Source organism: Taeniopygia guttata, chromosome 4 (genome assembly GCF_048771995.1).
Source record: "Taeniopygia guttata chromosome 4, bTaeGut7.mat, whole genome shotgun sequence".
NCBI lineage: Eukaryota > Metazoa > Chordata > Aves > Passeriformes > Estrildidae > Taeniopygia > Taeniopygia guttata.
Genome location: NC_133028.1, coordinates 34,707,563 through 34,722,440, shown reverse-complemented (window position 1 = coordinate 34,722,440; position 14,878 = coordinate 34,707,563). Strand labels below are relative to the sequence as shown.

General features: G+C 40.2%; 1 protein-coding gene across 4 annotated transcripts in view; it reads right to left on the bottom strand.

The window, feature by feature from the left end:
- VEGFC (vascular endothelial growth factor C) overlaps positions 1-14,878 on the bottom strand; it is a 202,310-nt gene that overhangs the window by 64,133 nt on the left and 123,299 nt on the right. Inside the window, exon 1 of one of the 4 annotated variants that reach the window (XM_002189556.7) lies at positions 4,751-5,207. The exons of 1 other annotated variant lie outside the window; for it this stretch is intronic. In XM_002189556.7, coding sequence (XP_002189592.5) covers positions 4,751-4,894 — 144 coding nt within the window. In that variant the 5' untranslated portion in view covers positions 4,895-5,207. Of the gene's footprint in view, positions 1-1,848; positions 2,179-4,183; positions 4,714-4,750; positions 5,208-14,878 lie in introns of those variants that run through there. 2 more of the 4 variants (XM_072928364.1, XM_072928362.1) reach the window with 2 other exon arrangements.

Below are 14,878 nucleotides of genomic sequence, written 5' to 3'. Positions count from 1 at the left end.
CTTAGTCTTTAAAAGAACTTGCAACTTTCAGGGACAATCTTGTTTGGAATTTCTTATAATTCATTCTACAAACAGCTGCAACATATTTTTTTTACATTAAACAGGATATTACATTTGATAGGAAACCAGTGTGACTTTAGTTGGATTCCCTTTTTTTCCAAGGGCTTTTTCTTTTTAATGAATCACTGACCACATTTTTAAAAACAGCAGCAGAACACAAGGTTTTTAACAGACTTCTATCCTGGTTGCAGGGTATCAATGGAAGAATATTATTACCACCACCCTCAGCTACAACAGTCTGAAGTCTAAGTCATGGTTTATTTTTACTAAAATAAGTGGATACACACCCTTGAAGAACAGGCAAGACTTAGAATACACACAACCTAAGTGAGCATAAAAATAATACTTTTGATGAGATGCTTCTGTATGCCTCTAAACACTGCAGTTAAAATGACCTCCACGGTTTTTTTTTATAACCTTCATAAATGCATGGGATTACTGTAGACAAACAGCTGAAGTCCCTCCCAGGCACACTAGTGTGCTTAAACTAGTCAGGAATGCACTCCAAGAACTAGAAAGTGCAGTGAGCTCTTTGAGCTTAGTACTGTACTTTACTCACATAAAAGGCCAGACCAAAGTTTAATATCTATGTTTGCAGAAGCATTGCTTAGTCTTTAAAATAATTATTACCAACAATGTTCATCCCATTGCATCTGCTACAAATAATGGTTCTAAAAAAAACAGCATCCTTTTGTGTTCATGTGTTTGAAAAGAGAGTGGCTACACACATACACACAAGAAAATTTGCAGCAGACTAAACAGCAGTAGCAGAAAAAATATCATTCTCCCTACACGGTCAACTTAGCCCTGCTTCACTATGGGGAGTGAGGTGTGCACTTGTTTTCAGAACAGACAAGGCAGCCTCATCTCTCACCTGTGCATGGAACATGGAGTAAGGCTCTTGGTAAACTTACGGGTGACCATAAAAGTGATGGGTCTGAGATCATACCATGGAGATACAGTGACAGCAGGAAACTGACACACTGTGTTTAAACTGTTAGGCATCAATGAGCAGCACTGTATGATTAGGTCAGTTGTAAAATAATTTATAATAATGAAATTAAAAAGGTACATGTCACATAGCATCCAATAAAAATGCAGCTCAAGTAAGCACATGTATTTACATTGCAAAAAACCCTAAATCACAGTACAAACTGTTCTGTACTTTATTGCTGTCTGTGTAAAGAGGCCCCAGTGAAATTTTCTGATGTGCTCTAAAACAGGAAAATACGTTTTCATTTGCTATTCCTATTCTAAGACAAAACGAAAAATTTTTGCATAAATATAGTTTTAAACCTTTTCAAACTACATGGCACAATATCAATATTGATCAATATTGCTTTTTCAGAGTCACATAATTCTAAAGACTATGCAACAAAATAATGGTGCAGCTATGGCAAACCCTGCCAACTATGTAGTTTCATTCCAGGTATTGTTACCATAATAACCTATTCCTGCTATTGTTACCTCATTACCATTAATGAAGTCTAGGTACACGCTATTGCCACACCTTGATTTCAATGACCTAAGTTTAATTCCTGCACAGAATATTCACGTAGTTCCTTCAGTTCATTTTTAAACTTTCAGCAAACAAACAATAAGGCATTATTTATTTCTTTAAAATAAAACTCTCCCAGGTAGACAGTGTATACTCACCCCACGTTCCCTACTGAAAACCACCAAAAGAACAAAAGCCAGAGACCAAACATATTATAAGAGTTATTAAAACACTCCAAGACAGTAGGAGAAGCTAAAGCTTCAAGCCACCGGTGCGGCAAAACAGCTCACCCTGCCCTTGCTGCAGCTGCTCCGAGCATCCCTGCGGGGCGGCGGGTCCCTGCCGAAGGGCGTGAAATCTGGGGCAGGAGGGCTGATTCCCCCGGGCCCGCCCGAGCAGAGAGGTAACTGAAGTACCAGGTTGCCTTCCACAAGAAACCACCCAGGCGGAGAGAGGGGCCAGGGCCGCCCTCCCTCCTGCCCCGCCGGGAGAGGCGGGCTGCGGCTGCGAGGGGGTCAGCTCCTGGGGACAGCCCCCTGTGTGCAGGAAATCCGCAAGAGGTGATTTACGGGCAGGGCTCATTCCCGTCCCACTGAGCTGACAGTTCAGCTGAAAAGCATTAATCTGGGCCCTGAAAGCTCGTCAAATAACTAACCTTACCCTTAGGCTGAAAAAAAAAAAAAAAAAAAAAAGGTAGGGGTGGGGGTTAGGAGTGGAGAGGGATGAGGCAGTGTTACACAAGCTTATCAGTGCCCACTTGCTGCAGAACATGCCCTTGCAAGAGCTGTCTAGGAAGAACTACTACTATTAATATCTGTAACACTTCCAAGTTGCTGCAAATCTCTAGACAAGTTTAATATGTGAAAATTACCTGCTTAAAAACACAATACCCCTATTTTCTGGCCAGCTCTTCCTCTTATATTGGAGGACCCCCAACTTCATTCACGCTTTTTAAAACGCTTTCTAAAGCTAAAGCTCTTAAAATAGGAATGAAGAGAAATAAATATATGGCATGAAGAGCTGACCTAATGGCCTGTATGACCTGCACTTAGGCATCAGTTTAACATGCAGCAGCATGGCACCTTGATGGGAAATAAAAACATAACATCTATGAACTTCTTTGAAGTTAACGAAATCCAAGCAGTTGACTTTTTACTGACAATTAATTATATTTTCCTTGAAACAATTATTTGCAGTTTACTTATTTAATCCTTTCATAATTACCTAAGATATCATCTCGACATTCACAGAAACAAATATGTGCAGTACTCACTCACTCAAACAGTTCCAGCAAAAGCAACAAACTCATAACTAAAGACGTCCAACATAACTAAGTCTGCTTGGATCCAGAATCTTTCTCTACTCACTACTCAGCAGCAGTCAGGAACAAAAACGTTTTCCTATTAACGTAATCGCTTAACACATGCTATCCTACTCCCTGGTCTCTTGACCTTTCCTTCCTTTGGTTTGCTGACAGTTCCTCTTTTTCCAGGGAGCACTTGCACTTATACACAATGCACTACAGTGGCAGCCCCCAAAGACTTCGAAGTTCCTTCAAGAAACAGAGTAACTTTCCACACCATATGCATGGGAACACAAAAGCATCACTGAGGAGAGTACCTTCACTATCAGCTGTTCTACCTCAGCAGTCTAAGTACACAAAGTATGTGCTATGCTCCAGTTTGGATTCTTTTACCTTTCCAGCATAAGATATTCCAAGGCTTTGCAACTCAAATGCCAGTTTCACCCAGTAAATAACTGACTTACAGTCATGGGTTGGAAGGAGTTGAGGTATTTTTACCCTCCACTAAGTTTTGACTTTTTTTTTTGTTTGTTTTTTAATTTTATAAGTAGTCTAAGTGGTAAGAGTGGCTTACAGTTTCTTCTTTAAAATATAAAGTGGGAAAAACACTTTATACACTTTTAAGCAATATGATCACTGATAGCGCATTAGCATTCAGAATATTGCAATGTAAGCATTCAGCTGTAGTTAAAATATTTTAAGAGAGACTACAGTATAATCATAAACTTTTCCATGCAGATTACTATTTGAAAAGTATAGTATGACTTCTGTGTACAACAGTTTGCACACCTGAAGTGCAGCTAATGTATACTATCAAAACTTTGGAGGTAGTTACAGTAAAACCTCCCAAACTTTTAATCACTAAAGAAAACAGCATAGGAGAGAAAAAAAATCTGAATATTAATTTAAATTTTAATTCATACAACTCCCTCCCTGCCCCATACTGAAATGAATAATGAATGAGCTAGGTCATGATTGCTTTTAATAAGTATGTCAGAAATCTTCAAAACAATGAGATGAGGGTAAGACAGACATCAAAGGTCTTCTTTACAATGCCACATGCTTATACAACCACATACTATGCATCTTTTTTATGCATCAGCATACCAGGAACTGCATAACCACAAGTACCAAAGGTACTTGAGTTTTATGTAACGAAACTTAATATGAAAACAAAAATTAACCGAGAATTTTAAGTATTTGTGTCTGGAATCCGAGAATTTAAGCCCAACTTTCACCATGCGTCTGGGCAGAACTAAGGTTTTCAGACTGGAGTGTCACCTTACACCTCCCATCAACTCTGTCACGCAGCAGCAGCTCACCCAAAGCGTCAGTAACTCCAAGAGACTTCTCAACAAATGGAAAGTCTAGGGTTTTGTTGTCATCGTCCTCCCACGTCTCCGCTTCGTTCTTGTGCCCAGCTGCTCCCCCGAGCGCTTCTCAGCCCGCCCTCCCTGCGCGCTCCCAGCGCAGGACCCCGCTCGGAGGCGCCGGCGGGGCGCGCCCCAGCTGCCCGGGGGCAGCAGCCGCAGCCCAAGGGCCGCTGCCCGCGGCGGGGCCGGGGCCGGGATCGGGATCGGGATCGGGATCGCTCCCCGCCGGGCAGTCCCCGCTCCACGGCAGGAGCGCAGCCCGCACACTACCTCCGCTCATCAGGTGTTTCGCGTCCCTGTGCAAACGCAGTTGTTCCCCGTGCAGCCTGCCCTCCAGCAACCCCTAAAACTCATACTTTTAAAAAAATTTCCTTCCCCCACTTTAAGGAACACCCCCCATTTCAAAAGCCTTCTCCCACATCTTTTCCTTGGTGGAACTCCCAAGCCGTCCGTTCAAAGGGACTCGCAGACACATGCCCAGTGAAACTGGCATCTACAGCGGGGACACGGGCTTACCTTTGCCTCCCCCGCATCGGGCTCCTCCTCGTAGTAGCCCTGGCCGGACTCGTAGGCGGCGGCAGCGGCCGGCTGCCGGGGTCCCAGGAGCACGGCGCCGGCAGCCAGGCAGCAGCTCAGGGAGAGCACCTCCAGCAAGTGCATGGTGCAGGGATGGCAGAGCGGGCGCGGAGCGGGGCCGCGGGGCAGTCGGAGGAGTGTAGCCGAAATTATCAGGCTCCTTCTTTTGCTCTCCCCCCCTTCTTTCGCTGTCCTCTCCCCCCTCCCTCCCCTCGCAATATCCAAGGCAGTAAAATCCGTGGGATGGAGACGATGCGGTAGCAGCAGCTCCTATTCGCCTGCAGGGGAGTTCCCAACTTTCCCAGCCGCTTTGCAAATTCTCACCAAAGTTATCCAGAGTTTGCCAGGTAAAAAAACCCACCAGGAAACCGGACATCCGAGGCTGCGCTCACTCAGGAGCAGGGGAGGTGGAAAGCGCAGAGAGGAGGAGGAGGGAAGGGAAGGAGGGAGAGAGAGAGCCAGGGAGCAGCAGAGCGGGACCGAGCGGCCGGTCGCAGCCGGGGCGATCGCTTCGCGCGGACCGGGCCGGGCCGGGGGCTCGGTGCCGAGGGGGCTCGGTGCCGAGGGGCCCCGCCGCGCTGCGCTGCGCTCCGCCCGCCGCGCTTGCGGACGCCTGTCAGCGGCGGCGCGGCCGGGGGGTGCGCGGCGCCCGGGGCTGCGCGGCGGCGGCGGCGGCGGCCGCGCATGGCGAAAGCGCCCTCTGCCTGCGCCTCTGCGCGCCCGGAGGGGCCGGCGGCCGCCGCCTCCTCCTCCTCCGCCACCTCTGCCTCCTCCTCCAGCCGCTGCTGCTGCCGCGGCGGCGCCGCCGGCCGCTGGCGCCCCGGGGAGCGATCGCCCCGCGCCGCGGGCACGAGGCCGCCCGGGGCGCGCCGCGGCTCCGCCGGGAAGGGGAGGCGAGCGCGCCCGGTCCCGCAGAGCTGGGCTTTTCCAGCCCCGAGCTTCGGCTCCGCGGAGATGAAGCCCGCGGCAGGTCCCAGCCCCGAGGGAAAAGCAAAATGCCCGGCTCGTTTCATTTGGCTCGGAAGCCAAGGGGTGAAGTTCGCTAAAACTCACGCAGAGAAATCATGCAAGAAATTTTTTGTGAATCCTAATCAGTTACTTCTTGAGCAGTGTTGGCAGCTTCACTTAAAACAGTATGCAGCTATTTTTGGCTGCAGAATAAAGGATTTTGCCGTGTTAGAAACAGTAATCCAAAGAGCACCATAATTATTTGTAGCCTTCCTATCAATGACATTTTGGAGCCGTCTTCGAAGAGAAGTAACACCCCATTCAGAGCTCTAAATAAAACTGAGCATAGATCTTGTGTTCCAGTTACACTGTGATTAAAAGTTTAAAAAGAATGCGTATTGCTATCAAAGTAACACTCTGCACCCTGCTCAAATCCCAACTACACAGAAGTAAAATGTTATATTTCCTATATTCCTCTTCTTTTTTTTTTTTTTTTTGCTTGATTATTGACCCTTGTGTAAATATTTAAAAAGCTTTTCATTTGTTTTCTACATCACTTATGTACATCGTTTGGTAATTAGATGTATAGGAACCAACAGTGGTGGCAGATCCCTGACTGCCTTGACTAGATGCTGGCAGTCTGCTCATGTTACACTGCTCTTATTCTTTGGGAATCCCATTATGTTATTATTCTGGGAGTTATACATAAAGATGTGTCTGGCAGGCTCTCAGGTACCTCCTGGGTTGTTTTTTTTTTTATTTATCTGTTATCATTTCCAAGATGGTATTTCAGCATGCTGCAACACAAATATTTTGATGCTAGAAAGTAATCACTTCATTTACAATCAGAATGAAATCTAAAGTTTAAATAGGGCTATATTTTAAGAGGGTATATAGTCATTAGAAAAATTATCAAAGCACTAACATTTTTTCTAAATACTTTAAAGACAAAGTAAAGCAATGAAATAAAGACAGGGGTAGAAGTTAAGCAGAACAGCTATGAAGATACAAAATAGCATACATAAATTAAAAAGACCATTGTTCTTCACTGGACCCTTACAGCGCTTCAGATCAAAGCTTAGGATTAAAGCCTAAAGAGAGCACAGTCCAGGATGCAAAATCCATCTAAATAGAAATACAGCATTACTGATTTGAGTTTAAACATATTAAAAATCTCTCAAAGGTACCACAGATTGGTACAGAGAGGAGGTTCTTTTGCAGCACTTTATTAAAGCCTGCCTGACGAATCAAGCACAGATAATATTATTTCAATAAGTAAATGCTGTGCAAGGAGAAGCCGCGTAACTAAATCACAAAACAGGATGAAACATACCACTCCTGCTGTGCCATCATAATATCAGCTGGCTTCATTATTTATTTCCCCAGTTCTCCAGCCCTTTCATTCTTCCCCCCACAATTCATAGAACATCCATCATGGGATCAAAGGCTTTTTATGTAATAGAGCATTTCCACCAACTGCCCTCTATAGCAAGTTTCAAGTGTCATAACTGAAAGCTAGTAATCATAGCCATGGTGGCTCAAGTCTCAGTCTAATCAAAGTTTTAACTATGATAGTTTATATGTTCTGTGTACAAACATATAAATACTCCATTGGCTCTGGGACACTAAGGTTTTCCTTAATCTAGACTGTATTTCTCTCCATTCCATAAAAGATGGCTAATTTGAAGGTTTACACATTAAAATATATTTCATACTTTCTCCACCACCTAATGGTTAATATTTCTCCTATTGTTTTCAAATTAAGTAGAAATTAGCCCACAGGACAATTAATTTAAAATTCTAAGTGACACTGTGTACCCTAACAGTGAGCTGACTTTATAAATACTGATGACTAAAGAGATATCCAAATAGTGTAAAGACACAGGTCTGGATCTTAATGTCCTATATTCTTCAATGACAACAATAGCTACTGTTGAAAAACAAAACCACAACTTTTATGTCAGAAGTAAAATTCTTTCAAACAAATTCTTTTAGTATTGTTTCAAGAATGAGCTTTAAAAATCCAGGCCCCAGTCCCTTGTTCAAGTTGGTATAACATACATCTGCCAAAAAGACACCTCCGCTGTGTCTAGAAATGCCTGATGTTCATCTTTCAGATATATTCTGCTTCTGAAACACAGATTCGTTTCAATGCCTGTTTCCTATCCATTTGTTTGTTAGCAGTATGAAAACTCACTGCAAGAAATGTGAGCAGAGAGTGGAAATAGAAAAGAGTTAAGAGCAGCAAGAAAAAACAGTAACATGCTTTCATAATGAGGTTTACTTTCTTGATGTAGAAATAAATGCTAACAAATGTTTTCTTTACACAGAATGTGATTTCCATTATCTTTAAATTATTGTGTTTGGTTTAAAGCAATCTCCTTTTCATTCTCCTATTAAACAGACAGACAGAAGCATACCCAAGAGTTAAAATCAGATAACATGATTTGGTTTTAATACACAACAGTCTTACTGGTAAGTTTCCATGGAATTTATGTTCAATCTAAATCTCAAAGTTAGAAAACATTGCTCCCTGTGTGCAGCAACTCAAAAGACTGTGGAAGTGCCATTCTGGAGTCATCCCAAAAGATGAATTAAGTAAGCTTCCTTAGCTCCTTTCCAGATGGGATTCCACCATACTTCCTCTCATGCTTTAAAAAAAAAAACAAAACGGGTATTGATCAGTGTCTAAAATATCAGTGTCTGATGTAGATACTGTAAATTAGCTGTAAATGTTTAGGGAAAAAAAAAAAAAAGAAAAGGTAATTCTAATTCAGTGCCAAACTGGACACAACAACTGCTCACTAATACATTTTCTGCCACTGAATCATTCAATCCAAAGTTTTATTATACATTTATTTTCATATTGCTTATCTACTCATAGTAACCAGATTTACACAGGACTTAGCTACTGAAAAAGGGGGGTGCTGTGGATTTGAGGCTGTAGTCCATTTCTGTATATTCTTTATTTGTAGAAAACATAATTTAATATAAATACTTAAGAGTACTGCCAGTTTTACTGATTATGAGAGCAATGTCCTTCCTCACTCATAAAAAGCACATTTAAAACCCTATCTTTTTCTTGGTATGGCCCTCATTTAGTATTTCCTTATATGATCCTAGAAAAGGATCTTAGCATGGTGGCTTGGAGATCATCAATAGCTACTGAAATATTTTCCTTGGCTTTGATCAGACATCCTCACTGGTAAAACCCCATGGGAAACTGTTCTGCACCAAACTTCCAGCTAGGACTCCTGAAATGTAGTTTTATGCATTCAGTCGCATTATTGCCAGGACAAATAACTTCAGTTCATTAAGAGACATCATTGCTGCAAGATCATTTTCTGCAATGCTTGACCTAGCAGCCTGCACTTTGTTATCCAGAAATTTCTCTTTTGTTTGGTATAAAAGTTGGTCCCTTTTGAAAATTAATTAACAAGACAAGAATCCTTAGAATTCAGCTTTTTGACACCGGTTGATATTCAAGGATTACAGGATTATTGGGATTTCTTTGTTCTCAGGGATTCCCTTTTTAAACTGCTAAAATCAAAACCATTGGCATCTCACATTAGAATTTCTCATGTTACTGACTAAATGACCACAGTAATGTAAAACCCTTCCCACCCTTGCTATAAAAAGGGGTTAGTATGATGCAAAAATGGACAGCACCAGGCTGCAACTGAAGAAAAGTGTTTGAATTAACCAAAGCAAATTACATATCTCTAAAGCTTAGAATAGAGAAAGCCCTAGCACACATTTTTTTCAGCTGACTTATATTATGATTTTTCTCTTTACCGTAGTTTTTCATCCCTCTTATGATGTAAGGTCTCACACAACAACAGGTATCCATAGAATATTAATTTGACATCCCGTAAACGGATGATGTTCATTGTTATAATCTCTGACTATAAACAATGACTGATTGCAAATTTATGCTCCCTCTTAAGTGAAAACTGCACAATCTAAACTGTGTATAGCTGAAGCCATGTCACTAAATAAACAATCTTAGATTCAACAAAAATATTAGGAGCTAATAGCACATGAGCACTAAACATACAAACACTTTGCATGATACATACCTTCCTGCAGTAGTTTTCCAAGTGACAAGCTATGAGATAATTTATTCAAAATCTTTTTCTTCCCAGTTATACTTACAAAATTTGGTAAAATTTACAAACAGGGGAAGACAGTCCCAAGTCAATTCAGGAGACATTTCTATGTAATTTCTAAAACAATGGCAGAAAGAATTGTTTCTTTAAAGAGATGCAGTTTCCCCTAATTTTCCTCCTGTATACATCCTCGTCACTTAGATCTCTGCTGCATCCCTTGTCTTTTTCTTCAGTGCTTCTAACTTTCTGTTCAATATTTTACCTACTCTAGAAATTAGGAGTATGCTAAACCCTGCAAATGCAAAATGCTGACTTATTAAAACCTTAAAAATATTGTCAAACATTATTGAGACCAGTTCACTTCCAAACCCAGAATAGTGTAACTGCATTATTTTAATGATCTTCATTTTCCCTTTATAGGGTTTCTTTACAAAAGTCAGTTCTTTCCTCCTATTTAAAATAGCCTTTTGCAGATTGGAACACTTAGCCTTCCTTACCTAGTCTTCTAGTTTTAAGCTAAATAAGATCAGTGCTTCCAAAGTCTTTAAAATTTTTTGTTTTCCAAAGTTACGCTTATAACTGTCATTTGAATAACATTTATCCATTGGTTCATTGAAAGATGAACCACTGAAAAAAAGTACTTCAAAACTGACTGTGTTGGGCAGAACAAAACATCACAACCATTCTTCTGTATGTGCATTCCCATGTGGTATTTGCTTTTTAGGCAGATTCATTTTAAGCTTGCAATAGCATGTAATTTTTGTATATTTTTAAGGATTTTCTATCCAGCCAGATGTTCCCTTTCCTGTAGTTGTAGATCTGACTCTTCCTACATAAGTGGAACACTCACATTTCCCAAGAGAAAGGTGTCCACTACCTATATTTTCCTAGTAATTTTAATATTTAATGAAAATTACTTTCCAATTTTAAGTCTGTCTTTGCTGTCCTTGCTCCCTAGGTGCCATCTTTATATATAACAAAGTAGAGGTGTATTGCCCCTGTGCTGCCTTTGGTTCCTTGTGGTCAGAAAAGGTATTGTTATTGACCTATTGGAAAGTTTAAAGATTGAAAATTCCCTCCTGACTTTCTTACCCACACTGCAGAGTTTGCTTCAGCCCATCATATTGATTCAGAAACCATAAATACCAAAATATGAGGACATTTAGGTCTGAGATTCTTGCTTAATCCAACTTCATTTTTCACATGGCTGAAAATAGTTGGAGATGAAAAAGAGATTTGTGGTTTAGGTTAGATACTGGTTTGGGTTTGTTGGGTTTTTCTTTTTTTTTCCTTGACTAGCCAGGTAGTGAACCTCTGGAATTTGTTGTTACAAGAGCTTTACACTGTGAGGTTTAAAAATGCATCAGACATAGTTCTGGACATCAGGACCATAAAATGATTTTTATGTAAAGGGGAGCTGGAGGGGTGAAAGGGAGGGGTAGTCCAATGTTGGATATTTTATTCAATGAATACAGATGCTGGAAAAGCATGAAGGAAATTGACTGCAGTAGCAGACACTCACTGTGCTCTTCCTAAGTAGAATATTTAATTGTAACTGTTGGAAATAAAATAAAAAAATAAAAAAAAAGATAAACAATCTAGACAGATGGTTTATCTAAGCCCATAGGACATATCTTATATATGAGGAAAACTGAATCAATTTCTCATTGATTCAGGTCCAAACCACAGAGTAAATTTGTTCTTGTCTTACAGTCTCATGTTCAGACCACTATATTTAGTCATAACAAAAATATTTATTTTTACACATCATTATTACACCAAAAGTCAGTCCAACAAATACAGTTGAAAGGAAGTACACAGGAAATCAAATATGTAAAATAGTTTTCATAGTTTGCAATGAAATTAATAAAGAGCACTACTGCCATCCTCATTGAAACTAGATTTAATCATTCAGTCAGAAAGAGAAAAAACCTAAACCAAACTCCACGTACCAGCTTCTTGGATACATCTCACACAAAACCAGTAAAACAGCAGTTTCAGATATTTTATTTCCTACTTTTTTTTAATATAATAACAAATAAGGCAAAGCAAAAAGAGAAACCTGCAAACCAGCTTTCAGTCAGCAAGTTACCATTACTAAGTTTGAATTTGCAGCATGCTTAACTTGGTTACCAGAAAGCTTTTGTTCTCCACTAAACAATTGCGTAATAAAAACCACTACATGTTCCCTTCAAAAAATTGTATGTTTTGTGCTGAATCAAGAGCATTATTGTTGCTATTAGACCTCAGGATACATCCTGGGCACAGACCTAGAAAGATGAGGAATATCTCTAAGAATTTGAAATTCAATCCCTAACCTTTTCACTTTTCAAAAGCTGCTAAGAAAAAAATAAACAAGCAAAAGCAATGACAACAAATTAAAGAACAAAAGTGCACTGATATGGAGATTGCATCAGAGGCCCCAGATAATTCCTTCCTTCACTGTCTGGCCAGAAAATTTCATTTTCCTACACAATTAACACTGGGTGGCAGAGGTGCCTACTTCTCTGTGATATAATGAAAGCCATGCTAATTTCCCCTATTATCATTAATGAATTTATGCAATAAGAGACATGCTTAGACCAGTTCTTGACTTCTTACTTTCTGCACAAACTGTTAATCTATCTCTGAACAGAGTCTTGATGTTCAACACTTCAGGCTAAACTAGGCAACTGATACAACTGGTATGAGACTGTCACTGAGGAAAACAGGCACAAAGTAGAGCACATCCATCGTCCTTCTGGCTGCTTATGTCTTTCTAACTTGCATTCAAGCAGCTACTACTGACCTAAAAAGTAGGCAGCATGCTGGGCCTAATCTATTTTTTGAATTCCTATCCCATCACAAACCTACAGCTATACTCCACATGGACACTTCAACTAATCTGTCCCAGTATAAAATTCTTAAGTGCAAAGGGTAGATCAACAGACCACTTTCAGGAGCAGGTTCCAGCTGTGGAACTCAACCTAATCTTCCCTATTGATAATGAACATAAGCCTGAGTGTATTCAAAACTAAAACTAACCCCAGCTTCTTAGTAAGACTCCCTGCAGTGATAGCATCTTCTCAGGGCAACCAGCTGATCTGGAGAGAGGAGGAGGAGGCAGAGAGACAAGCATGTATATTTTAAAAAGCTAGAAATTGCAAATATTTTATTAAAAAAAAAGATTGGTTCCGAACTGTGGATGATTACATAAAAATAATTTTCAGAGATGTGCAGACGTTACCTTTGCTTACTTTTTCTGCCTTATAATTCTGAGTGGTCAAAAATTACCTTTTATGTAACAATATGGCCACTCATAGATATCTCATTTAAGCAGGACAGAGCAAAGTCTGAGTCATCCTTCCACCATATTTCTCTGCTCCCTTTGAGATGTGGCCAGTCAGGAGCAGCACCTCTGCCATGGAGGGATTCTGGGATGAGGGAAGAGGCCAATGTAGTACTGGGTTCTGAGTTGCCCCATCTGAGGAGGTAACAGAGGAGGTCAGACTGTCAGACCACCTGATGTTAACTTACTTTACTCTGTTTTATGGACTAGTATACAGTCAAGGGCAACCCCTCCAAGCCCATGAGCTCAGCTACATGCAAAGAGAAGAAACAAGACAGGATTTTTTTTTTTCTGGGAGCTGGCCATATTAGGTATGTAACCTGATGAAGCTCGGGGAACCCTAATTACATGGTGCAGCTGCTGAGACTACAAAGACAGCCACAAGAGAGATGAGACAAGTTATGCTATAGTTTTAAAAGCATTTTTCTGTTTCCAGGGCATTGCAAATATCAGATGGCTTCACCACACTTTTTGCTCTTAGGTTACTCCTAATATGTTTCTAATACTTTAGAATGAAAATAGGTGTTTATTAGTGGATCTATGAAGTTCTAGGATTCTGATTGATAAAACTACATAAAAATCAAAATAGTCCAAAAAATATTTGTTTCCACACAATTCTGAAACTATTAATCTGACAGACTAATATTTATAGCCCACAGTTTTCAGGTTTTGCACTGAAATTTTTAAGACAACTGGAGGGCATTAGGAGTCATAATTAATTGTATTAATATCCTTTTACATTGCAATAGCCTTCTTCAAATCACATCTGCTTTTCTAAGTCCCTATTCCTTTTCTTGCCCTTTTCCATGTATGTTGATCACCTAAGCCAAAAGGAGCAAGACTCAAATGCAAAAGAGATGCATTCATGCAGAGATATTCACAGCAAGGATATTAATATTCATAGGAGATCTTGAAAAGTCATTTGATTTGATTCCCTTTTTTTAAAACAGAACTTCAATGTCTAGATGTACAGTAGATTCAAAGGATTTTTTGCACATTGTGTGACCTATTGTTTAGTAAAACTGTGTAACAGATCCCTTGTTAAATAACAATGCTGTGTGCAGTAGGAATAAAACAACTTTTTGAGCTCAATCTATTCTCAGTCAAGGTCAAAAAAAGCTGGGATCAAACTCAAGTGAGTTTTCAAAAGCTTACCCTACATATACAATATCAAAGTTCATAATTAAGAAGACTAATTTCATCAGTCAACTTCATGTTTACACAGCAGTGGGAGTAATTATAACACAACTCATTTTTTCAGGTTGGCTTGAACACTTGACCTTATAAGCAAACTCCTTTTTTCGCTCTTCCTAAGATGCAAAGCCAAACCATTTGCTTTTAACAAAACAGAGCTGTCAGTTTGACATTTCAAAGCACATTTAAATGCTTTCTTTTGTTAAAAAGATAGTTTATCTTTAAATAGATATTTACAGGCTATTTCTACTAATTTTTACCATGCAAAGATTAAAAAAATGTTTCTGCTTTCTTGACATTTTCTTAAGGTCATCAGTTGAACTGTATTTGTTCTAGCCTTTAAAATACATAGAAATCTTCAAATCCAAGCAAATGCCAGGATGCCTCAAGGGCATTGTTGCCTTGATATTCCTCTTGCATCATGCCAACATTTACTGACCAAAGAATGTGAACTCCAAATGGAGAACTACAATTGTTTTCAACAGTAGT